This window comes from Syzygium oleosum, unplaced genomic scaffold, assembly GCF_021117445.2.
Source record: "Syzygium oleosum isolate NSW1041296 unplaced genomic scaffold, Sole_v2.1 Sole_v2.17, whole genome shotgun sequence".
NCBI lineage: Eukaryota > Viridiplantae > Streptophyta > Magnoliopsida > Myrtales > Myrtaceae > Syzygium > Syzygium oleosum.
In genome coordinates this window covers 4,029,030-4,055,219 of record NW_026607501.1, presented here as the reverse complement: position 1 = coordinate 4,055,219, position 26,190 = coordinate 4,029,030, and the positions used below count along the sequence as shown (strand labels likewise).

The 26,190-nt window shown below is 39.4% G+C and overlaps 2 protein-coding genes and 1 pseudogene across 3 annotated transcripts; 1 reads left to right on the top strand and 2 right to left on the bottom strand.

Annotated features, from left to right (window-relative positions):
- The first annotated feature begins 10,073 nt into the window (after positions 1-10,073).
- LOC115676746 (VQ motif-containing protein 20) lies at positions 10,074-11,088 on the top strand. Its single transcript, XM_030599734.2, has one exon. It carries the CDS (start codon positions 10,178-10,180, stop codon positions 10,928-10,930), a length of 753 nt encoding a protein of 250 aa, XP_030455594.1. The 5' UTR covers positions 10,074-10,177; the 3' UTR covers positions 10,931-11,088.
- A 1,426-nt stretch (positions 11,089-12,514) lies between these two features.
- On the bottom strand, positions 12,515-17,155 carry LOC115676755 (uncharacterized; annotated as a pseudogene).
- A 4,681-nt stretch (positions 17,156-21,836) lies between these two features.
- Positions 21,837-23,571, bottom strand: LOC115676665 (transcription factor BEE 1-like). Of its 2 annotated transcripts, none has more exons than XM_030599622.2 (6): positions 23,130-23,571; positions 22,924-23,043; positions 22,767-22,832; positions 22,620-22,688; positions 22,420-22,500; positions 21,837-22,309 (listed from the first exon to the last, which is right to left on the bottom strand). In XM_030599622.2, exons 1-6 carry the CDS (start codon positions 23,499-23,501, stop codon positions 22,226-22,228), a joined length of 792 nt encoding a protein of 263 aa, XP_030455482.1. In that variant the 5' UTR covers positions 23,502-23,571; the 3' UTR covers positions 21,837-22,225. The 2 variants fall into 2 exon arrangements, with proteins under 2 accessions (XP_030455482.1, XP_030455483.1); XM_030599623.2 differs by having other exon boundaries at positions 22,423-22,500.
- Positions 23,572-26,190: the final 2,619 nt, after the last annotated feature.

Below are 26,190 nucleotides of genomic sequence, written 5' to 3'. Positions count from 1 at the left end.
CCGAATTGGTCCACCTGTGACAAATTTACTCTCCGTTAATTTCCGTCAAATTTTACTGTTAAATTTGCTGATGTAGATGACACATGGTGATGTGGTATGGTGAAGTGGTAAGTTCACATGTAAGGTAAATATCACGAAAAACCTCAAATTTGTACAGTCAATTTATCACATAACTTGTCTCCTTGATTGAAAATCGAAAAAACTACTTTTTTGGTGAAGATATTTCATCGCGGAGAAATTTCGACGAAACGTTTTTTTCGCACGATCGAAGGGACGAGAGTGGTTGATTTCCTTATAACATGTTATATTTCTTATTCGGAGTCGCCACAGAACTTGTCTCCTTAATTAAAAACTCAAGAACGACTATGCAAATGGCTTAAACCATTAGAAAGGCTTTGATCATATATTTTCCTGTTATAGACATTGTACATCGTCAGAGTAGTTAATTGAAGAAATCAAGCTCCATGCATTCACCAACATTGCTGAAGGTTGCTATATGGCAAACTAAACGACCTCCTTATTCTAGTTTTGCACATTTTGTAACTGTTAAAAGTATGTCTCGTGTGGTTCACATACGAGATTTATCGCGGCCTCGTAGACATATTGTCTCCATCTATCTAACTGCATCAAGATTTTGGATAGTACTCGTTAACAGTAACTATGCAGGTGTTACTCAACGACAATGGCCAATTCATTAATTGTCCAATCCATTGTCAGGAAAGATGCCTCGAGCCACAGCAATTAATTGTCATGAAATTGAAATGCATGCACGAAAACGACCCGCACCAAGCGACGTCTTTTGTTTAATATTTTCTTGTGTACGTGTGCGTGTGGTGTGTGTGTGTGTGTGTGTGTGTGTGTGGGGGGGGGGTTTGCCAAATCAAGTATTTTATGCCTGTCCAACCTAAAAAAGGGATTCTTTTTAGCTTAACCTACAAGCGGCCCATCTCCCAAAAAATAATGATATCGTTGATGAGAACCTGCGTACCACACGGTCAATAATGACATATCGTTATCCATGTACATGCTATCTATCGACGGACCCTAGAGGTCCATCAAACATATAAAGTTATGATGCTCAAATCAGAAGTAAAAGAGATGATACTGGCGAAATCATCCATCAATGTTTAAAATATTACATATTATCGAACATGCATGCTATAGATCTGTCCATTGTTGTGACATTTGGTAAAATGACCAAATTAATCACTAACCTAACCACTTACAATCGATTGGGACTTCTTAAGGAAAAGACGCACCACCATTCCTTTGGACTTGAATTCGTCAATATGAATTTTCAACCCATTAAACTCTTTGTTGGATGTTCCGTGCCTTTGAAATAATTAAGGGCAAAAACAAGCACCACGCACATGCTTCAGTTGGGACGTGCAACCTTAGCCCACTAATCTGATGGTCAAATGACCAAATTACCTTCATGTGACACTAGGCAACTTATAATCGTATTTTGGACCTCCACCAGATGACATCCCAAAGCTTCCTTCTGCGAGCTCGGGTTATGGAAGAAGGAGAAGAAAGAACCGAGAAGAAGGTATCCGCAACAATGGGTTTTATTGCGGGACAACTTATAATGTTCATATCGATCTATTATGCGCCTCTGCGTCTAGCATTTTTGGGTTTAGAAGATAAAATAATACAAATGTACTGTGATCCACGCAAACATCTCATCAATCTGCCAGTCGCAAATCAAGGTAATTTCCTTAAGGTCAGAGGGCTCTCTCGCAGGTACATTAGTATATATATATGTATGATATATCACGATGCAAAACTGCATGATCCAAGTGCTTTCAGGTCCCCTGACCCATTTAAAATTACGCTTCTTCCTCCTTCCTCCGCCCTTGAAACAGCAAGAAACGTTTGGCGATCAGAGGGGTCAGTTTTAGTGGCGGCAGCGGTGCTACTCTGCGCCACCTGCCGTTGGGTTGCATCTTCGTTCACGGTGAGCTTTCGAAACTTGGACATATTCACTTGAAGTGCATGAACTCGTCGACATTGATATCTGAATATCCTGTTTGCCGTTTCATTCTCTCATAAGTTCATCACTCGTCAACTACTGTTTATTTTATTTTATTGTGGCTTCTTGTTTCTTTTTGGGTTAGGAGTGTGTTTTGCTTAAGGGAAAAAAATTATCCGAAAAGGGAAAAAGCTTTCTTTAATCCAATCGATTTTAGAAATTTCTCGAGTGTCCTTTTCATGGGCTTGTCTTCTCTTTGGTTCAGGCGTAACTCATCAAGGATGTGAACTCGATCTTTCGCTAAGCAAATCCTCACTTTGTGAAGTTGACAAAGATTGTAGATTCGTTTGTTTCGCTTAAGGAAAAAAAATGATTCGAAAAAAAAAAAAACAGCTTTCCTTTACCCAATTGATTTCAGATGTCTGCTAAGTGTCCTTTACATGGGTTCATCTTCTCTTTGGTTCATGGCGTAACTCGTCGTCGTGGATGTGAACTCGATCTTTCGCTAAGCAAATCCTCACTTTGTGATGTCGACAAAGATTGTAGGGTCCGTTTGTTTCGCAAAAACTCGCATTTTGGAAAATATCTTCCAAAAAATGATAAGTTGCATCGCTTACAAAAATATATAAATGAAAATATTTTCATCGTCCACGAAAATGTTTAAACATAAACTGCTATCTATAATGAAAATATTTTTTATTGGCTAATTATTTAAAGCGATATAACTTATTGTGTTTTGAAAAATGTTTTTCAAATTGTTTGTTTTTCGCGAAATAAATTACAAAATAAAACGTTAAAATGATACAGCCAAGAATTCCATGAGATTAATATACATACGTAAATCCTCATACGAGTGTTTCAATGGTTGTTTTAGCATCTCATCAAACAATTTATATCATAAACGCAATTCCGTTTTGCAGTTTTTTATATGTCAGTAATATACTGTGAAGTTGACAAGTTTTACGTCTCAAAGTTGAGCAGCCCAAGCCGTCGCAGTCTCACGGGGGAGGGAGAGATGGAAGTCGATTGGTCATCTCTCCATGTCTTGGCGAACGCTTCTGAGCTAGTCAGCGAGGGACTGCTAAGTCTCTCTCCCGTGTCTCAAACCCGACCGAGCGAATTGCCGAGAATCTTCTGGGACAAAATGCTGGAGATGCGTGGCCGGGATGCGATGCTCGTGCTGGAGAAGAGTTTGCGGGCCACCGACATGGACTCGAACCAAGGTAGGCTCTCCATACCTAAGTTGCAGATTCGAGCAAATTTCTTGAGCAGCGAAGAGATCCGAACCCTAGACAACAAGGAGGCCATTACAGTTGCCCTCATCGAGCCTTGTCTGGAGGTACGCCACGGCTTCCTTCTCTTTCCATGCAATTGTCAAGTGTCAACATCCGTTCTCTAATTCCTTAAAGAAATCCTTTGTCCAGGATAGACATTTCAAAATCAGCTCAATTTTTGGTACTTCCCCTTGTTTTCCTAATTATCTGACGGGACCACGTGTTTCCTTTTTTTTTTTTTTTTTTTTTTTGGTCAGGGTAACGAAATCCATACATACCTTAAGTCTTAGCATGTGAGAACATCAGCAAAGCATCATAATAAAGTAGACTCCAAAAATCGGGAGGCGGGTAGAGTGTCCAATTCTGAGGCAAGAAATTTTTTCTTTGGGCCCTTACCTACCCCACTCTTTCACTTTATTTGATTCTTTATTACAATGAGCCAACTTAATATCAAATAAGTTTTTTGACGGATCTTTAGCTTTCGAGATAAGCACGTGTACATCCCAATTGAAATAATCTACACATGGGAGAGCTCCCACCATATCTAAAAAATCTGACGGGCCCACGTGTTTCCTTTCATTGCAAAGTGGGACCTAAAAAAAAAAAAAAAGGAGGAAGGAATCGAGTGGGTCCAATTTAAAGGGCGATTCATCATTTCATGGATTGCGCCCCACGCTCTTTGTTTTAAGAGCAGGGGATTGAACCGACCAGGAAGCTCTTCTAGAAAAACAAAATCGCTGTTGCACCTAACGAAAATTGAACCATGCTCTTCAACATCCAATAATATGTTTTTGTAATGAGACCGCGCGACTTTTATACTTTATTATAAGAATTTGATTGTGTACACAAATTAGAAGGAAAAATTACCGAATCAATCCTAAATATATTATACGGATGTCAATTTAGTTTTAAACTCTCCAATTTTGCTAATTGAGCCTTAATCCTTTGCGAAACTCCAATGTAGTTCTTCCGGCCAATTTTCGCCAGTCATCCTATGTGGCACACCGCCACGTCAGCGATTTCCGACGGAAGTTGACCAGAATGACTACATTGGAGTTTTGCAAAGGTTTAGGACTCAATTGACAAAATTAGAATATTTAAAACTAAATTGACATCCGTATAATATATTTATAATTGATTGAATAATTTTTCCCAAAATGAAAAGGGATAATTACACAAATACTCCTTGAATTTTGGCTCAATACGCAATATGATCCCCGAACTTTTAATTTCCATGCAAGACGAGCGACGTCCACGTCATCAAATTTCGGCCAAAGTTGGCCAAAAGGACTTCATTGGCAAATCGTTAAAAGGTTTAGGACTGAATTAGTCGCTAAACAATAAGTTTAGGACTTTTTTGGTAATTATCCCGCTTGTGTGAAGGATATGATTTTAAACACTAGGAAGAATGACCTGGATATCACCTTCATAATCTATGAACCTTGTTATATAATATAACACGTGGAATGTAAAAAATAATGATGAACCTCATTCATGTTAATATATCACTTTGTGGATGCAAACGTTTTAATTTTGAGGTGGAAATGAAGCATGAAGCTAATTACACAATGAATCCGCGAAAACTTTTTGATCGGGAGATGGGGCGGCCATGGCAACGGCAGCCTTTCCCCCGAGTTTGCCAATGTTCTATCATATGGGTGAGTGAGATGAGGGGCAGCGGAGCACAGCACCATCTTGAATATAATGGTTTGCAGTGATTTGAGATCTATTGACTTTATATACCATTTCGTCGTAAAAAAAGAAAATACAAATATGTATACGTCAACTTGCCACTATTAAACATTATATTTTTAAAAGTTACTGATGATAGATAGAATGAAAATTATATTTGCGATGCCAAGCTAAAGACAAAATACAGTGATTTTTATAATTATTAACAGATTTGTAATTACCTTTTGGATATTAAAATAATATAATCGCGGCTAATTTGAGCGATCACCTTTTTTTTTATTTGAAAAGTTAAATAACCAGAAAGAGAAAAAAACTGTCCATTTAGGCATAAATACATTTTCCGTTCTCATGCAACTTTATCACTTCAATCACAAAAAAAAAAAATTAAAACAAGAAAATGGAAAAGAGCAAGGGAGAAAAACCTTTGTGCCTCGAGCCCCCCCAGCCACATTTTCCCGCCAAATCCACCTCCACCCGCCCGACCCGAAACCCCCGCGGGCACCGCCACGTGGCGCCGATCCCCAACGCCTCCCCTGCAAAATCTCAACCATAGCCGCCACGTCATCGCGGCACCCTCTCTCGACGCGCGGCGGTCCATCATTGGCTGGCGAAAGTTCCTCCGGGTGGGTCCGCATCCACAGGGTCCTCTTCTTTGGTTAGCGTATAAAGATAGCCATCCTTTTGTTCACATTGGATGTCGACAATGATTTCAACGAACGTTTTAGGTTTGGTCTGAGCTATGTGGCCGTCTCATCGATGATGTACTGTCTGCCGACGTGTCTCCCGACATAATGAATAAAGCGATCGTCTGGGAGTTTGGGTTCGTCACATTCAATTCAAGAGGTTGTCGCATCCGGCGATGGAAAAACAGAAGAAAAAAATATTATCTCGTCTTCTCACTCACTCTCTCTCTCTCTCTCTCTCTCTCTCTCTCTCTCTCTCTCTCTCTCTCTCTCTCTCTCTCTCTCCATATTGTGACTCCTTTTGTATTAAATATATTTCCTGCCTTAATACAAAACTACGTTTGCTACAATGAAAATACACAATTTGCGTGTGCTTGAGATATAACTAGCCAAAATATCAATTTAACGTTTTATTGGATGAGTTGCGCAGAATGATTAATCTTATGTTAATATTAGAATTTTATAATACCAAATACAATAGTGTGAAGTTCTCTTTGTGCTTAAATATTTATATATAGCTTTTAGTTATAAAATCCGTACGATGTTATTTTGTTGCACTCACCTAATAATTTTCGTCTCATTCTCACTTGCTTCTCTTGTTGGCGTTATGAGCCAAAATTTTCCCACTTCTCAACAAAGCAACAAAGTACGTTTGCGTGTACTTGAGACGTATATATACACACACACACAAAATCCTAATATTATATTTGGCTAGTTTCCGAGTCGACTCGGGAACCGGCCGGTTAGGAAATAGGGTCAACCGATTTGGTTCCACGGTTCCAAAAACTAGAAACCGACTCTAACATGATAGATTTTAGATTTTTATCTAGAAACTACTCGCTCCGGAACCGAATTACCATCCGTGCGATAAGTCTAGGATTGATTGAGCAAATCTCCTCCCTCGATGGCGTGTGCGCTAAATAAACCATCCGAAGATTATACAAATAAGATGATCGTCGTTAATTTAACATTTCGGAAACATGATTATGTTTCATTAACCATGTCTAATGCTCTACCGTGAAAACCGCCGGGGACTGCTTTTGTTCTCGAGATCTAATCGTGAAGTTTTTCACGAAGGCTTATCACGATCGAATCAAAGCCATGGACTATTTTGACTTGACGATTGGTAAGGCGGCTTGCTCTTCCATATCACCCTGCAAGCATGATGCCTCTTTACGCCACCTACCTACCCGTTCAAGTTTTTCACGAAGGATTATCACGATCGAATCAAGCCACGGACTATTTTGACTTGACAATTGGTAAGGCATCTTGCACTTCATTGCCACCCTGCAAGCATGATGTCTCTTTGCTCCACCGACCTACCCGTTCAAGTTTGAACCGGCCTCTCCTTTGCCGCAAAGCGTTCTCTAATTCCTTAAAGAATTCCATCAAGCACTTTATACTTTTCAAAACCACCTTGACGATTGTTTGGGGCACTTCCCTTGTTTTCATAAATATCTGACGGGACCACGTGTTTCGTGGCAAAGTGGGAACCAAAAAAAGAAAAAAAAAAGGAGGAATCGAGAGGCTCCAATTTAAAGGGCGATTCATTATTTAATGGATTGCGCCACACGCTACTTGTTTCAACAGCAGGGGCGAGCACCCGATCCGGATTCTACTCTCGGAGTGAACCGATCATGAAGCTCTTTAAGAAAAGAAAAAAAAATCACCGTTGCACCTAAGGAAAATTGAACCATGCTCTTCAACATCCAATAATATATTTTTGTAATGAAACGGTGCAACTTTTATACTTTATTATAAGAATTTGATTGCGTAAGCAAAATAAAAGGAAAATTATATAATCAGTCCTAAATCTATTGTACTGATATTAATTCAATCATAAACTTTTCAATTTTACCAGTAAAGTCCTCGACCTTTGCGAAACTCTAGTATAGTCCAATCAATTATTGCTGATCGCCTTATGTGGCGGATTAGAAAGTTTAAAACTGAATTATGATAAGTACGATAGATTTAGGACTAATTGAACAATTTCTCCCAAAATAAAAAGGGATAATTACACAAATGATCCGTGAATTTTGACCCAATGTGCAATATTGTCCTTGAATTTTTAATTTGTTTAATGTGGTCCCTAAATTTTAGGTACATGTTCAATCTAATCCTTGACCTTGAACTTGAATTAGTGGAAGGAAAATATTGAACATTGAACATTTTTATATAGTACAAGTATTACATTGAACATGTACCAAAAGTTCAAAGATCACACTAAACAAATTAAAAATTCAGGGATGACACATTGAGCTAAAATTTATGGAGTATATTTAACAAATTAAAAGTTTCCGAGCACATTGGGCCAAAGTTCGGAGACCATTTGTATTATTTTCCCAAATAAAAAAGTGGGTCGGTTCGATTGCCGGTTCTAAACATTTGTATTGGAATCGGAAGTCACAAGGTCGATTCTCGGAACTGATGCCCCGGGGAGTGGTGTGTTTTCCGTAGAAAATAACATATTTTGGCAATGGATTGCTTTTTTGCACGCACATCATACTTTCACCTTTTCAAAAAATTTCGTCAACGAACTCGAAGCATGGATATAAACCATGTGTCCAAATCGAAAATCTTGGATTTGTCTCGTCAAAAAATTCACGTGAAAATCCTCGTAAGAAAGGCACTGAGACTCCAAAAGAAGTCCTTGTGGTTGTTTAATATTTCCTTTTAGCGTGCATTTCATGTGCTCATGTGAGGAAAATTATCAAAAAGGTCCGACACCTATTATACATGGGCCAATTTAGTCTTAAACTGTGGCCAATTTAATTCTAAATCTTTTCACGATTTGCAAATGGAATTCTTCCGGTCAATTTTGATAAAAAAAAAATCGACGATGTGAACGCCGGCCGTCCTATATAGCAAGATCGATGCTAACGTGGACAATTTTTTGCATTTTTTTAATTTTTATTTCTTTTCTTTAATTTCCTTTTTTTCTTTCCTTTTCCTTTTCAACTCTAGGCCAGTGAGGTTAGTTGTGCCACGTAGTATAGTCGGCATCCACGTCATCAAATTCTAGCCAAAATCGGCCGGAAGAACTCTATTGGCAAATCGTCAAATGGTTTGGGAATAAATTAGCCAAATTGAAATGTTTATGGCTTAATTGGTTGCTCTACAATAGGTTTAGAACTTTTTAAATAATTATCCCCCTCATGTGAAGGATATGGTTTCAAACATTAGGAAGAATGACCTAGATATCACCTTCATAATTTATGAACCTTGTTATATAATATAACACATGGAATGTAAAAAATAATGATTACTCTCATTTATGTTAATATATCACTTAGTGGAGGGGAGTAAAGACAGAATGAAAATAGGTGAAGAATCACATTTCTTAATAATGCCCAGTGCAAACGTTCTGGTGGAAATGCAGCATGAAGCTAATTACACAGAGATTCGGCGAAAACTTTCTGGTCGGAAGATGGGGCGGCCGTAGCTGTGGCAACAACAGCCTTTCCCTCGAGTTTGCCAAAATTCTATCATATGGATGGCTAAGATTAGGAGCAACGCAGCACAGCACCATCTTGAATATAACGTTATGCAGTGATTTGAGATCTGTTGACTTTATATACCATTTCGTTGCTAAAAAAAATACAAATATTTATATATATGTCAACTTGCCACTATTAAATTTAACGTAGGAATCGCCGTCATCATATTTTTAAAAGTTACTAATAATAGATAGAATGAAAATTATATTTGTGATGCTGAGCTAATGACAAAATATAGCGATTCTCTAATTACTAACAGATTTGTAATTATTTTTTGACGTGAAAATAATATAATCGCAACTGATTAATCGATTTTATGGGATCCATCACCTTTTTAAATTGGAAAAGTTAATAACCAGAAAGAGAAAAGCTCTCCATTTTAGGCATATATAAATTTTCGGTTCTCATGCAAATTCATGCAACTTTATCTCTACGATCTCATACAAAAAAGAAAATTTAATAAATAAATAAAAGAAAAGAGGAAAAGAGCAAGAGGAGAAAACCCTCGGTGCCTCGAGACCCTAGCCCATATTTTCCCGCCAAATCCGCCCCCACCTGCCGAACCGAAACTCCCGCGGATGCCGCCACGTGGCACCGATCTCCAACGGCCTCCCCTGCAAAATCTCAACCGTCGCCGCCACGTCATCGCCCAGGCGTCCCCCCCTTTCACTTGTCATCTTCCCTCCCCACATAAAAAAAAGCGCCTCCCGCAAAACCCCACGTGCTCCAACTCGGGAGGCCCTCTCGACACGCGGCTGTCTATCATTGGCTGACGAAAGTTCCTCCCGGTGAGTCCGCCCCCAGGCGATCTTCCGAGCCGCGACTATATAACGGCGCGCGTACACCTCCGCGTCGATCCTCCTCCACCGCAGATCCCACCCATCAGATTCTCTTTCTCTCCGCAACCGAAAAAAGAGAAAAACCCAGCAAAGGAAAAGGGAAAAAAGGAAAAAATAGAAAAAGAAAAAATCAGAAAATATATTTTTTTTTCCGTAGAAAATTGGAGCTTCTCCCTCTTCATCGTCTTCTTGAATCTTCCATTTCCGGATCGCGGAGACCATGAGCCCCGCCCATTTCAACGACCACCACCACGCCCCCCTGTTTCCGCCGCCGCTGAAGACGAACCGCGACTCCCGCTCCATCAAGAAACCCTCGCCGTCCTCCTCCTCCTCCTCCTCCTCGACGACGGCGGCCGCGGCGCCGCTCCTCGCCTCAGCCCCCGCCCCCGCCTCCGCCTCCGCAGCCGCGCCGAGGCCATCGCAGCAGCAGCAGCAGCAGCGCCACCCGGTGATCATCTACACGCACTCGCCGAAGATCATCCACACGCAGCCGCGCGACTTCATGGCGCTCGTCCAGAAGCTCACCGGCATCTCCCGCTCCTCGCCCGACGACGATCCGAAGCCGCCGCCCCCGCCCCCGCCTCCGCCGGCCGAGGCCTTCGCCAACAGCGGCGATGAGGCCGAGGCGAAGACCTCGAAGGCCGGCGGCGGAGGGGAGGACAACGAGTGCTCGTCGGTGATCACGGAGGAGAACTGCAGCAGCAGCGTCGGGGACGGCGGCCAGGTGAACTCCTGCTTCGCCGTGGCGGCGCCCGGCTTCGAGGCCGCGAACGGCAACGGCTCGTACCTGAGCAGTCATCTGCCATTCGTGCCGCCGAATAATGCGGCGGATTTCCTGTGCTCGAACCAGCCTGGCTTCTACGATTTCAGCGAGGCGACGGCGTTCGGTTTTCCGGCGAGCAACGTGAGGACGAGCTACAACGTGTCGTCGTACTCCAGTTTTGAAAGGACGAACAATTTTCGCGAATTTTGAAAAAAAAAATAATTTATTTTTTGGTCTTGAAATCTGGTTTTCCGATTATTTTTTTTTCTTTTTAATTTAGAATCGATACGCATGAGAAAATTATTGTTTCTTTTTTTTTTCACTGGGCCTTTTTTGGGGATCCGTTGAATGCCAATAAGAAATTTCAATTTTTTTTTTTGCCAAATAATGGACGACCCTTTGCACAGAAAATAAAATATTATTCGCAAAATTAAGAAAGTATAATAATGATTATAGTACGTTATTTTCCCCCTTCTTCACTCCATTTTTGTACATACTACTGCCCATTTTTTTTTCATTTTGGTTCCCGTTAGGGATTTTTCCATTTTGTATCGGAGCAGGAGTGAGATTCACCTATCTTTCTCGAGAAATATTTTTGGCTATATCATGTCTGATGTTCTCTGTGAATTGATTGAAGCTGTTCTCAATTTATGTGGTGATTGTGATTTACTAATGCATGTGGGGTTGGTTTCGGAATCAGTTTGCAGAATTAAAGCCGATGCGATGAAACTACACGTAAGATATTGAAGGATCATAGCTAGTGATGTTTGCGTAGATACTGCATCAAATGTTCTGGACATAAGTATCGTGAAGAGGGGGAAATTTTTCATATGAACTTAGTTCACATACCAGCTGCATTTGGATGTTTCAATTTAGTGTAATGCGACAGTGGTCAAATGAGATGAGACGCGAAAAGGACGGAAGTGCTCCCTTGCTGGAAGAGTGAAACAGCTTTTCTGCTTCCCATTTTTATGGCCCAGAAAAGAAAATTCAAAATTAGTATGATCGGTTCCAGAATGAATTGGTTCTCATCTTAGAACTTATCCGGTCAATATAGGTTCCGGAAACCGGAAACCGAACCTGTTGGCTCTAGATCCGGACCAGTTGGTTCCAGTATCGACCCAGGAAGCGACCGAGTGAAGTGAACAGTTCCGCTGGCACCCTCACTGTTCTTGAGGACAACCACAACCTTCACCATCTTCCCTTGTGATCTAGATAGGAGAGCTAGTTCGGCTCAGCAATCATGCAAAGCTTGAACAAAGAAAGAAACGTGACAAGAACAGACGGTCCTTCCAAAATGTTGAAAAGGTAAAAATAAATTAACCCTGAAACACGAGCGTGAAGGAACTGTTAAAAATGAGAGTATATCGGAACAAACTCATCTCTTACTCACTTCCACGGACGAACCAAAGAGAAAACGGCAGCTACCTCAGAGCACCCCATTGAGAATGAACCACACGCAGTGAAGAGAGAAATATGAAACAGCAAATGTATGGAAAGACAACAGATCTAGAAGCCCTAGCGGGCGTTGTCGGAGGGAGGGGGAAAAGGAGCAGTAGGAGGAGGACGCGGAGTCGGAGGACGAGACGGAGAGAGCGCAGCCGGAGAGTAAGTGATAAGGGGGAGAGCACCACTGGAGAGCGAGTTAGGTTAGAGAGAGAGAGAGAGAGAGAGAGAGAGAGAGAGAGAGAGGTGTCAATTGGGGTTGGCTGATCAGTATATTAGGCCGGCTCCGTTGACCCAGTTTGCACAAAGAATCGGGAACCACCCAAAACTGGCCGATTCAGTCCGGTATGGTACTTGGAATGGACCGGAACCGGTGCTCATCCCTATCTCAAATAAGTTACAAATCATTATTTTCCCATTCAATATACAGAGTTCAATTTTTTAGGATATATACTGAGATTGGACATATGCATGTTATGTACAAAACTGTGCATGCATGTAGATACACAACATTTACTCTTTCTTCTTCTCTTCTCCCTCTCTTTCCACGATGACCGGAGCCGCCGGGATACTGAACCACCAATCCCGCAATCTCCTCGTCAATCTTTCTGTGCCTTTTCTCCTGAAAGGGGAATATCTGGTGAAAATTTCCAAGAAAACGAGTAGCGCCGTGTACTTTCCAGGCAAAAAGGCGATTATCAAAGCCGAGACAACAAGAGCAAGGATGAGTTTCTCGCTAGCCTGGAGAACAAGAACATTGAAAAATTTATCTTGGTTCTGGGATAATCCAAACTGCAAAGATTCAATCGACTATCGACAGAATACAAGAGAGAGAGGACATGAGAATGGTAAGAATGGTGAAGGAAGAAACTGTTACCTGAGGAAGCGAAGACAACAATAATGCACGTAGCTTGAGGAGTATTATGTTCCCATCTTGGATGAGCCCTTCAGCTAGAGAGATTCTATTGTGAACAGCCAACAGCTGCTCCACTGCCTTCTTTGCTGGAGGTGCCATTACCTTAATCTCACGAGCAGGCCTCCCTTGGTTTTGAAGCCGCATGAGTGTAACGAAAGCCACGATACCGATGAGCACCAGTGCAGCAAAGTAACCGAGCCACCCCCTGCGGTGAATTTTAAACAAGCCCAAACTCAAACCAACAAATATCTATACGTGCTTCCTCATAACCTGTTCAAAAGCTCAATGATCCGACTTGGATAATAAGAGGTGAATCTGCCCTCTGAGGGTTTTTAATTGTTAAAATTCGCAACGGTTACTTTTTTCTACATTGTTCAACCCTAATTGGGAAGCAGGAAGTTACAATATAGTATGTCTCAATGACCAGAAAATAGTCAGAAAGGGGAACATTAACAAAGGAAGAGCATTCTTGTACAACCATTTTACCTGCAAATGATGAAAGTGAAACTCAGACAGAATATCGAAGACTTCAGAGGATCATCCCAGTATGCCAGAGAAAGAAGCCAATTTCCAACTGCCATAATGGGGAACATTAACTCCTACAAATGCAAAAGAAGCGACGAATTACTACATTGTCCGCAGTATTAAAGATGCTGAATAGGGGGAGACAGGAGAGATAAGTAAGTGCTTCGGCATCATGAAAAGAAGCCTAAGAATGAAAACGAACATAAAACCATCTAGTGATACCTTCATCACAGCTAAATTTGTATCAATGCCATTGACTTTAGCTCCATCACAGGATTGTCGCGCCGCTACCACTTCCTTGTAGTTGTCCCCAGATTCCTTCACCACTCTTTCCACCAAACTCAACTGCCCCACAGAAATCTCACCAACAGGAAGGCCTTCCTTACTGAGATGACTTGAACTGTTACCAGATAAAAAGCCCAAGTTGGAAATCATGGAGACAGATGACATTGAGTACATCCTTCTGTCAAACTTAGAATCACTTGTTCTGTCCGACTCCTTCAAGCATAACAACTTTGCCAGTGCTTCCATTATTAAGTCTCCCCCTGGAAGTTGATCGCAAAGACTGAACATCAAAAGAGCCTCATAGCAAAGAGGACCAGAGGTATTCATATTTTGAATGGCCTGTACACGCAAGATTCCAAGAATAGCCTTGGAAATTGCCTCATCCCTTTCAATACCAGTTATCTGGAATTTGTTTAGGAACCTATGCACATATAGAATCTCTCTGACAATTGCCAGCCAATAATCCCGGCGTTTATGACCTTTAAGCTCAGGAAACTCGATAGTGACTGGTTCTGATCTGCAAGAACTTGAGAAAGTCAACATCCAAACTCCTAATAATAGGGAGAAATTCTGAGCCAACAAAGAAAGACAGTTAAACACTAAAAAAGAAAAAAGAATCAGCTGAGACAAGCACAGTGTCATGCCTTACAAGGATACTGAATTGTACAAGATTGCCTTGTCAAATAATCGAGTACCCAGTGGACCAGCCACCTCGGGTCTAATGACTTGTTCTAGCTCATCTGACAAGTTATATCTCTAGGCTTTGTCATAGGAGACCACTCGGAAAGCTTCAAAGTAAAGTGCATGATCTGTCAGAGTAAGCCGACCTACACAACCAATCACGGTAAGTGAGTGGACATCCAATGCAGACGGAGAGATGTGCAATCTTCTCCACTACGAAGCTTCCATTTTTCAAAGGATGCAGCATTTATGGTGTCATGCTACACATCTCAATATGCACAAGCCAGTTCAACCAGGTAGCACCAGTGATATGTAATCATCTTAGCTTATGCTTATTTACTCACTGTAAGATAGGTTAGAAAACTGATAACAACATATAGAGGTACTTACCAGGCCATGTGGATCTTCCTACATGTTCAAGAACCGGCTGACTAGTGATTTTTCCATCTACTTCAAGGACCTTCTCTCCTCTCAAGGATCTGACAGCAGAAAGGCGGGATGAATCTGTCTGGCTCTTCAATCTCCTCATAGCTCTATGAATTGATAAATCCAAGTGTCAAACGTAATGAGCGATTAGTAGCTACATATATGCCTACAAGAAACTAAATAGTGTGGTGGTACAGAACATACAACTGATACACATTTGCTTCAGAGCATTTATTACCTAGAAGCTTACTTACAAGATAAACAAAAGAGTTCAAACCTTATGCGCAGTAAATTGCCTCTTTGACAGACTAAATCAGTTAAAAAATTACCATTATACTCTTTTCTTTAGTTATCTACCTTCTAATTTGAAAAGTTATGTCATCTTGATACTTAAATCAGTATACTTAGGAACACATTCCCGGACGATACGCACCTGAAACTACAATATTTAACATCATAACAAGAAGTAGCAATTAAGGTTCTCGTAGCCATAGCCATTTCGACAAGAATAATTAGCCAATTGTCAATGACAACCATCAAGGATGACAGAAATGTAAAATGAGGAAGCAGGTCAAATATCAAATGGAGAAGAGATACCTTTCTAATGCAGAAAGGAACTTGTCATAGACGGGAAATTGGAGCCTCCCACCAGTTGAAGTGCTAAGCAGCTCAAAAAGATTTTTGCAAATAATCACATTGGCAATAATAGGAATGGCAGGAGCTATACGAGAGAAAGCCTCTGCTCCAACTGAAACATTTTCATCTACCTATTGGCAATGAGAACAAAAGATTACATAAAAATGCACATAAAAGCGGGTGAATTGAGTGTCAAATGAAGACGATACTATAATACAGTTATCGCAGCAACAACCATGTTAAGGGAAGGCAGATTGGAAGCTGCAGGACTCTCCCAGGCAACCATCATGTCATAAGTCAGTTGACGGAATTTCTTGTCAGCTAGATGACCGGTTGCACGTACAGAAAGAGAAAGAGTCATGAAACAGCAAAACTCCAGAAAGTTCCGTGCATAACGTTGCGGATGCTTCACATAATCACAAGCCTCTTCATCGAAGCTTTGTTGAAGTTCACTCATAGAAATGCCAAGTACTCTGCATCATATAGTTCCATTGTTGACACAATTACAATGTCTATCTATCCAATAATCTACCAACGCACATACAAGATACACGGTCTACACGAGCATTACAAAATCACAGACGTTATGTCTACGATATTGAAAGCAAGAATACAGTCTACTAGCTACAAAAAACCGAAAAAGGATCTGAAATTCTATACATCTGTCTCAAAGTGCCACTAAAATGCTTACAGCTTACTTTGAGCATCTTCTAACATGCTTACCTGGATACTCTTCTAACATCTTCCAAAAATTCAGAGCACATAAAACAGAGAACAGATCATGCCATGAAATTCTACATAACCATCTCAATGCCCACTGGTCTAAAGAACTAAAAGCTTAAAAAGTATAAACTGGTGCCACTAAAATGCTTACAGCTTACTTTGAGCATCTTCTAACCACAATGTTTGCAATCGGAGAGAGCTCCACCACCCAGTTCCTCCCGGCAGCCGCAGACGTTCCCGTGTCGTCGGATTCATCATCGAAGGGAGACCGCCTTCCCATCCACCATCCCTCTAGCCAATTTCTCGTTCCGCTCGCCCCAGTCATCTTCTGAACATTCGGCAGCACACCATCGAAGCCAAACGAGGCATCGTGCCAATGGCAGCGGAACCCGAGCCCAGAAAAACACTTCAACAGCGACCACGAGCGGAACCCATTTACCACAAGCTCAAAGGGAATTCCACCCAGACAAGATATCCTCAATATGATCTGACCCGGATCACCATTTCCACCCCTGCGAAACCCACCATCTTCTTCAACCCCACCACCGTATACCGATCACGATTCAAAAAGAAACAAAAGGGTCTCAATAGAAAGACCAACTGATGCAGATTGCGTCTTGGAGTGAGCGAATTGAAAGGTGGTGCTCTCTATGTTCTCTGGGTTGTTTCAAGAATGAGAACTTTTGGCCTGTGATTAGCCGCAGTGACCAGTTCTGAGGTGATGCGAATCTGCGGAAGTTGGATCCAGGAACAGAGGAATGCCACTTGTCCCCGTTGCGCTCTATCTCCCAAAATCAGGAATTTGCTTTTCGCTTTTCAGTCCAGTCCTATGAACTTATCTTTTTCAATGTTTTAGTTTTATAAACTATGAAAATTGCATTTCTAACTCAACAAAAACACAAAAACGGGAAAATTACACAAGTCCCCAAACTCTCAGTAATTCACGTTTGCCCCCCGAACTTTAGACTCTTTCGCCGAATTACCCTAAATTTTCATTTTGTTATGACTGTTTTTCTCTCTGTCTATTTCTTTTCATTGGCACGTGCCTGATATGCACTTGCAAACAGAAATATAGCCGGAGGGTCGACGGCCGTAATAAAATGAAGGCGAAATGGCACAAACTGTTATCGAACGTCATCCAATATGCAGTGTTATTCATGAACCTTTAATTTGTTAGATATAGTTTACTGAATTATTGGCAAATGTTTGATTTAGTCCCTAAACTATATGAAAATGTTTAATATCATCATTCCGTTAATTCATTTTAACGGAATTTACTGATATGACTTCCAATCCGTTAAGTTTGAGCAGTGGACAAAAAACAGTTACATGTGGATCATCCACATAAAATATTCATCTCAAATTAGGATATAATAATTAACGCCATCAAATAACGATGGATATTTTAACTCTTTAATTCCTTTTTTTTCTTTTCTAAAGTAGATAAATAAAAATGTGGACATAGTGACCCATCATTTTTAAAAATCTAGCTCTGTATATAATAATTCAAGTCATCAAATAATGGTTAATTTGTTGTTTAAGCAAACAGGAGGACTAAATTGAACATTTTTTAATAGTTCAGAGATAATATTAAATAAATTAAAAGTTTCGAGACTACATTTATACATTGGGTCATAGTTTGGGGACCATTTGAGTCATTATCCCTAAAATGAAAATTTATGAGGTTGGTATAACGGTTGAAAATTCAAAGGCAAACGTGCACAACCCCGAAAGTTTAAGGTATTTTTGTAGTTTCTCCGGAAAGGAATTTACATTTTCTCTATATTGTTCTTCTATTGTCTTGGTCAATCGCCTTAATATCATTTATCTCCACCAAAGAGAAAAGACGTGCACCGATGGTTTCATCAACATTGAAAGTCAAAACTTAACATGGGAGGAGACGTGAACTATGGAAAGAGTTCAAGGAGACAAATTAAAATGTAAAAGTTGACTTAGACAAATCTCGAAAGTATGTGGAGATCATATCAAGTAGTAGTAATTCGAGAGGAGAAAGACTATAGTGTCAGATGATAAATTAGTATCGCTAAAATGTCGAGTGAGATGAAAATTGGCCAGTTGAAATCTACAAAATCACTAAATTCTTCACCGGTCGAGTCTTGATTGAGTCTATTACATTCTCTTTCGAATCACCCCATGTAGGGCCAGACTCTCGGCTCATCCCGATCGACTCTAGTCAAGATGGCTAATACTTTCTTGAGGTGGATGGATCCAACCACTCTTAATCAATCTCTAGGAAAATAAATTCCTAAACACACGTCGAGTTACGAATGGACCTAGGAGAAGCTCGTTAGGCTCGATATTAGGCCAAGCCTAGCTCGGCCCTAGCGGCCGGGTCAAACGTGCCAAGACTATGTCCATCGAGACTCGACCATTGATCAGGTCTATTCGTTACTAATCTCTTTCCGATCAAGCCACACCAACATGGGAATGGGTACAAAATGTGTCGAACTAAAGTTGAAGATCATTCGACCGTGGGCTTGTAATCTAATTCAAGCATAAATCTATTTCTTCTTGGGCTTGATCCTTTAGCTTTGAAGTGCGAGGGCCTAACCCCTATAAGACTTGCATTTGAAAATGCGAAATACATAGCCCATTTGAAAAATCAAGGTAGTAAAAATGACTGAGAATCAAAAAGAGAATGTTTGGCTATTGAATGAATTGCTTGAATTTAATCTTTGACGATAAAGAAAATAATTGAGATGGAGTTGGACCTTAATTTTGTCGCTAGAACCATTTTCTTGTTAACGCTATCGGTAATCACAACCTCATTAGTCAATTTCGGGTCACCACAAAATGTCTCATCCAAGTATTTAATCCGGTCGCGTCTTTGAAGAGTGGCATTTGGTGTGATTGCACTAGACATGCTTGGACGAGGGAGCATCCATTATCGATCTTCATATATGCATCTTTATCTCTATCGTTTAAAATATCACACACCGCTTGTTTACAAGGTTCATATAATCATTATATACATGTGGTCTCCATCCACCTATCAGCTAAATTTTTGGTTTGGACTTTCAAATATGGCACTAGAGCCGAGTTCTATCCCAGTTTATTTCACGTGTACATTTCCCATGTCGCTCGTGATCCAGCTTGCACATGAGAGGCGGAAATGCACAACAAAAAGTGATATTTTTTAATTTCTTTTGGCCATTTTCCCACGTGGATTGGTCTCAAAACTATTCCATTCCTCTTGACAAGCACCAACGACTCCATTGGAGATAGCTTCCTGATGGTGGATAAGCACCTCATGATTGTTGGATCCTTGAACTTGCCCATCTTAGCAGGTAATCACCATCTTCTCGACTTGACCCCAAATCTAGATTAGGAATATGACACTTGCTATTCAATTGGTCTGGGGACCCTCGAATTCCTCTCCTACCGCATTCGTTCATGCACCCTCCAAGAGGAAAAAGAGAGATCCAAATAGATGGGTCAAAAGGGGTCAAAGAAAATGATTGAGTGCGAAAGGAAACAAAAGTAGCTCTAAAGTTTAATAAGCAATATTAGGCAGAAAAAGCATGATCCACAAAATTGATACACTAAGTAAGGAGGTGGACCGTAAGTGGCCATTTATGTAAGTGGATCGCATTCAATGTCTAGAAAAAGATTGCCGCACCATTTAGGTTCCGTTTATTTCGCAAAAAAAAGAATGATTAAAAAATACTTTCTTAAGAATAATCACCTGTATCACTTGAATACTTCGTTGATGAAAATTTTTTCATTATTTAAAACAATAAATGTATAAACATCTAGTGGACGATGAAAATATTTTTCGCACATTGATTTTCGTAAGCAACATGGGCAATCATTTTTAAAAATATGTTTTAATAATTCATTTTCCGAGAAACAAACACACCCTTAATATAGAATAGTTTTGTAAATTGGTATTCATATACCTATGTATTAAATTAAATTCTCATGAGCACTCATGATCTTTTTTCTTTTGGGAGAAGCTCGCACTTGTGCTTTGCACTTGCAAGCATGCTCTGGCCCCATTTCAAGCGGTCCTCCTCTCACCCTCAACAAGACCCCCATGGATGTGCATTGCATCTTGCTTTCTTTTCTTGAATTATTTAGGCAGAAGGAACAAAACAGAAACCCTAAAATCTTGCTTTGTGTAGCTTCTCAAATCCAATCATTCACTCCTTTGAGTTGGCCACATCCATGAGATCATTTCGTCCATTTTGTGGATATGGTATTCTTTAGGTTTTTGGTCGACGTGGAATGGCCCAGCTACAAAAGCTCTTTTGCATTAGGGTCCACTCCATTTTTAGTTCTTTGTGGACCTTTGATATATATTGAGACATCTAATATGCTAGCGCAAAAACAAAAAATAAAGATTTGATGCCTTTTGCTAATTAGGAGGAAAGTTGTAAACTTTATTATTGGGACGAGTGAGTTGTCACGTCGAATTATGAATAAAAGGTGTAAAGGCATTGTTTCTTTAGATTCAAGATCATCTCTTAATGGGCACGAGTCTTTGGACCTAGTGGCCATGGATGGAAGTTCAAAGCTCGGGTGAGCATGGCCATGAGCTTGAAACTCAAGCAGCCATGGCCGCGAGCTTGAGCTCTACGGCCATGGTGGCCACAAGACAAAAGAAGAAAAGCAAGTGCGAGAGAGAAAGAAACGGTCCATTGGTAGCCAAAACATAATCCAAGTCAGTATTTCTTTAACGTCATTAAGTCCACGTCAACAAAATTATATAGAGTGATGATTTTAAATTCCAAATAGAAGTAGCAGGTCATTAATGGGGAAAATTATCAAAAAAATCTTAAACCTATTGCAATTGTGCCGATTTGGTCATAAACATTTTTAATTTGATTAATTCAATCATAAATCTTTAAATTTAGCCAATTAAGTTCTAAACATTTTAATATGGTCGGATGGATTGAATTGATAAATTGTCAAAAGGTTTAGGATTAAATTGGTTAAATTGAAAGGTTTAGGACTGAGTTGTCACAATTACAATAGATTAAGAATGTTTTTTTTTAATAATTTCCCCGTCATTAATGCCATGTTCCTTAAATTAAAAGAGTAGGGGAAGTTGTTAAGCTCGTGGACTAATGTGGGAGGGAATCTGCGCTAGTGCGCGTAATTAGACAAATCAACGATGTCAAGCCCCGGAGAATCTCTAAAATAATTGTATTTATGGGGTAATCTCTCGATCACTACATGATTTATGAAGCCTCATGCAATGCTTCGTTTTCAAGTCCAGTCTTAATCATTGTCCCCTTTAGTAATGCTTTTGAATATATGCATATCATGTTGTCTAGCTGGGGGACATCCTTCAAACCCAATTATAATGGAAAGTCCCAAGAAATTAGAGTACGAATTGCCCACTAAATTACATTATGTCTAAAAGAGTGCACAGTAGGGCAACATCGGAAATCCGAAACAACGAATGAATAAAGGGTCCGACAAAGTCTTTTTTTTAATCAAAGAGAGGCCAAATTATAATATTAGAACATCGAATTATCATTATATTAAGTACTCCATGTTGCACTCGTTTCACAAATTACGGGACTTAACCCTCGTCTTGAAGCACGATATACAAGTAATACAGGAGCTGATCACAATCAAAAGTCGTACGGGATCTCCACAAGCCCTAGGCAATCGATAATAATTTTGGAAGAGCTGACTGTCAACTTTTTTCAGATACGAATCTAGGAAAAACTACCGTAGCCCCTCATTTTTACTATGAGGAATATTACAAGTATACACTTTTCTCTTTAAGGAGACAATTGGGTATGACAAGACTTGCTCTAGAAAGGAAAACTCCATAGGAATATGTATGGAGCATCTTCGTGCTGCTTTTGGGTAACATCAAAGGAGGTGAGAAATCAAGGGTGCGAACTTGGATGGAAGTTGGCATGTCCTATTCTCATCAGACTCTCCAACTCTCTATTCCCATACACCTGCCCCCTCTGCAATGGACATCATTCATCATTTGATAATTTCAGGGAAAATTCGAAATCAGAAAAGAATATTAGAGGAGTGAATCAAAGATATTATTTTCAGAGACAAAATCACACACCACCTGCAGTGTTTCTATTGCGTCTGCCTCTGAACTGAAGTCATAATATGAGCTTGCTGCTTCAAGTTTCATGGAGAGAAACTTAATGGAACAAAAAGAAAATGGAACATCATTTGATTATTTTTGGATGTAAATGGAAAGAAAAAGAAGAATGAAGGACCATAATTGAAATTTTTGATTTTTTCTGTATTCCCACTCACCTCAACTTGACTCTGCAATGACTTGACATATTTAATGATCTCATCCAACATCACAGCCATTCCCATGGTCTGCAATTTTGAAATTCAATCTGATCAGATCAGAACATAACAATGAAATTTAGGCAAAAAAGGAAGAATATTGCTTACCTGATAGCACCCAGGAACAAGATCCTGCAGATATCTCAGCCTCTCTTTGATTTTCCCTCTTCTCACCTGAGTAATATAGCTAGAAAAAATCAACACCAGTAACTCTCGAAGAGCTTAATCGATGTTTTCTGCCAAAGAAAGAGAGAAAATAACTTACCCTTTCTGCTAAACTGTGGCTATCAGTGGCTTGGCCTCTTCTAGCTCTAACATGAACCACATCCCTAGGCTTCTCTTCTACTTTCTCACCACGTTTCCTTCTCTTTGCCTTTCCTAAACTCTGAGAACACCAAAAAAGTTAGTCATGTATAGCTACTCCATAAGTGGAGTGATGTGATATATGTAGACACGGTTTTTTCTCTTCACCTCTGTATCTGACTTTTGAAGTGGTGATGAAACAATTCCTGAGCTGCTTTCAGGAGGTATACTGGACACCTTTCGCTTTCTTTCTTCATTCGAATCGTCTCCAGAGCTGAGCGGCGCAAGATTATGCTCGTTAGGATGGAAAATGCCCAGGAAAATGTCGGCCCAGTTGCTGGGGAAATCAGGGACCAGCTGGTGGGAAAGCAATGGGTTGTCACTCGAGAGAATTGCAGGGCCATGAAAGTTGGAGGAGGGATGTGAATGGACGGCACTCGGGTTTGGTTCGGTGAAGTGGCTCGTGGGTTCGATTGTGTCGATGTTGAGCAAAGAAGAGAAGGGTTGAAAGCATTGCAAGTCCCTTGCGAATTCGGCCATGGATGGAGCTCGGTGACTGTGTGTGTCCTTCCTTGTGTTAGCCCAAACTAGGTGTTCCGGAGAACGTGAATTTGGAGCTTCTGGAGATGCTTTCGAAACGTTTGCGTATTTATATGGTAATGTTAGTTAGTTAACGACAATTTCCATGATAAATTTATTTTAAAAATAAAGTTCTTGAAGTATTAAGAAAAAAATAGTCAAGGAATACTAATTTTTTCCGGCAATGCACCTTTTTTTGGTAATATTGTATTGTACAAGGTAAAGATTGGCTCCTACTAGTAGAAGATATATTTTCATTTTGTCATATGATTTTATCACATTAATTTAGCAGAGTCTGAGATGAGAGAAGGTTCGAATTTGAACACGGTAGCTAGAGCGAGCATGCATGTTGTAAATAGCACATACTTCACTAACTCGTAATATTCCTAATTGTCATACTAATAAATTTGGACGGATCTTTAAACATCTTAGAATGTTTTAATTTAATTTAACTAGTTGTTCATCACTTACATCGTGCATGATACAATCGACATAAATGCCTTGTCAAGAAAATTTTGATGATGTACAATTATCTTTAAAGCCATAATCGATTACCTATGAAATATAGTTATTTATATACACGAATTAAGCGAAGTTTAGTGCATAAGATGCATTATGTTTTTGCAATTGAAATGGACAAACTTCATAGCCCAATTGGAATACATTTCACTATGATTTTATTCAAAAATCAAATGGCATTTAGTCTTGTGAAAATAAGTCACCCTTATTTTTTTTTTATCATAATACATGACAAATTAGTGAAAATAAATTTTTATGTATTCAGGAGGATGTAATATGCCCTAAGAAAAGAATAGGGAAGCTTTGAATTTCGGAAGCCCACGTGGCAACCATTTTATCTTGTCGTGTTCCCTTGTAGGCCCCATATTAACTTGTTAAGGAGATGTACATCCAAAAGCTCTACCCCATGGAAATTGTTGGGGCCGACTCAATGATATGAAAGGAACAGCTTAGCTACAATCTTTTTTATGTGTTAATAGTTTTTTAGGAAAAAAAAAAGTATGGAGTTCCTTTTCCTTTCTAATCTTTCCAAAAATTTTCTAAGTTTAATCTTCTGTAATACGACATATCTAAATCATTTGATTCTATTAATCTCTATGAATGCTCGCGAATGTCTTATCCATGTGTATCTAGTAATGCAGCGTTTGGTCGTCTGAATTTTTAGTCCGGATAGGACTGGATAAAATAGGAAATATAATCCAGGAATTTTGCTACATCCTATCCACTATTTGGTGAATCGTTGTAATAAAGCTGAATACTTTTATTTCCTATCATGTTCATTGTTTGGTATGAAAGACATATCAGTATAAACAGAAATGGTAATAATTTATCACGATTCATTGATAAAGAAACCAAAAATGCAAAATTGGAGATAGCCTCCACCAATTGATCCATAATTATTGTACCATCTTAAATAGCAAAGGAACTTATTACAGCATTCTAGAGCCACATGTTCAATTATAACAAATAGCGAGCACAAGCAATATCCACAAAAGAAATGATCAAGTGCCTGTCTTTAATTCAATGTGAGATTAACAACCTATCATGGGCCAAAAAAAATAAATAACAAATAATTATAAATTATTGTAGGGTTCACTCCTTCAAGAATTAGTAACTCACAATGGCAAAAGACTGTTATGTTAGCAAAGTCCTATTGACGAGGTAGATCAGTCAGCAAATGCCAAATTTAGTAAGAGAGAGAAAATATAATCATTCACCTTCGCAATTCCCAAAAGTATAGTGCTCGGAGGAGAAGGAGTTTCGACTCTCTTGCTGCTTTCGTGGACTTTTGACATGAACCGGAAAGTTATGGAGGAGAAGGAGCTTCGACTTTCTCATTGTATTCATGGAGTTTTGATGTGAACAAAAGAACTATGGAGGAGTCATGAAACTCATAAACCAAATATACAAAGGAGGAGGAGACAAAGAGGGTAGAGGTTTTTTTTTTTTTTTTTCGAAATCTCATTGCCTCTCGTTCTTTGAGAATTTGAAAGATCCTTTTAGAGTTTGAATTTGTTCATTTAAAATTTGTTTCTTCTACTTCATTTTTATTTACATATTTTTTTATTATTTTCCCCTCTCCTTCTTAATTTCTATTTTATTCCCTTCTATCATTCCTTAATAAAAAATTATAAAATATACCTGAAATATGTAATAGATATGAAATATATATTATATAAATAAAAATAGGAATAAATAAAAACGATTTACATTTTCTTTTTTATTTTGGAATTCAAATATTATTTATATTTAATTATTATTTTAATTTTATTAATTTAAGACATTTGTATTTGAGAAAAATTAGCTTTTATATCATGGATATAAGAAATCATGTCCGCCTTTATTCCACCTCCTCTATGAGATATTTTTATCTAAGCATATCCCTCTCATATTCGACCTTATCCAGTCGTGAGCAGGTTTTATACTATCCTGCCTTTACTCACAGGATTATGGGTGTGAGTCAAAATCATCATAAATCACAGACGTGATTACCACAAAAATTTGGGTGCACCTAAAATCAATCGCTCGATCACTTGATCAAAGTTTCCAAATTGCCGCACATTCCGCACGTTATCATCTTAAAGAACCAATGTCAATCATATGAGTTAGACAAATCTATTGAAAATCAAAT

Coding starts and splice junctions, on each gene's coding strand:
- LOC115676665 (XM_030599622.2), bottom strand. CDS start 23,501: ATGGCCGAATTCGCAAGGGACTTGCAATGCTTTCAACCCTTCTCTTCT. Junction 22,833..22,923: donor GCCACAGTTTAGCAGAAAGG/GTAAGTTATTTT, acceptor TATATTACTCAG/GTGAGAAGAGGGAAAATCAA. Junction 22,501..22,619: donor CATTGCAGAGTCAAGTTGAG/GTGAGTGGGAAT, acceptor TGTTCCATTAAG/TTTCTCTCCATGAAACTTGA.
- LOC115676746 (XM_030599734.2), top strand. CDS start 10,178: ATGAGCCCCGCCCATTTCAACGACCACCACCACGCCCCCCTGTTTCCG.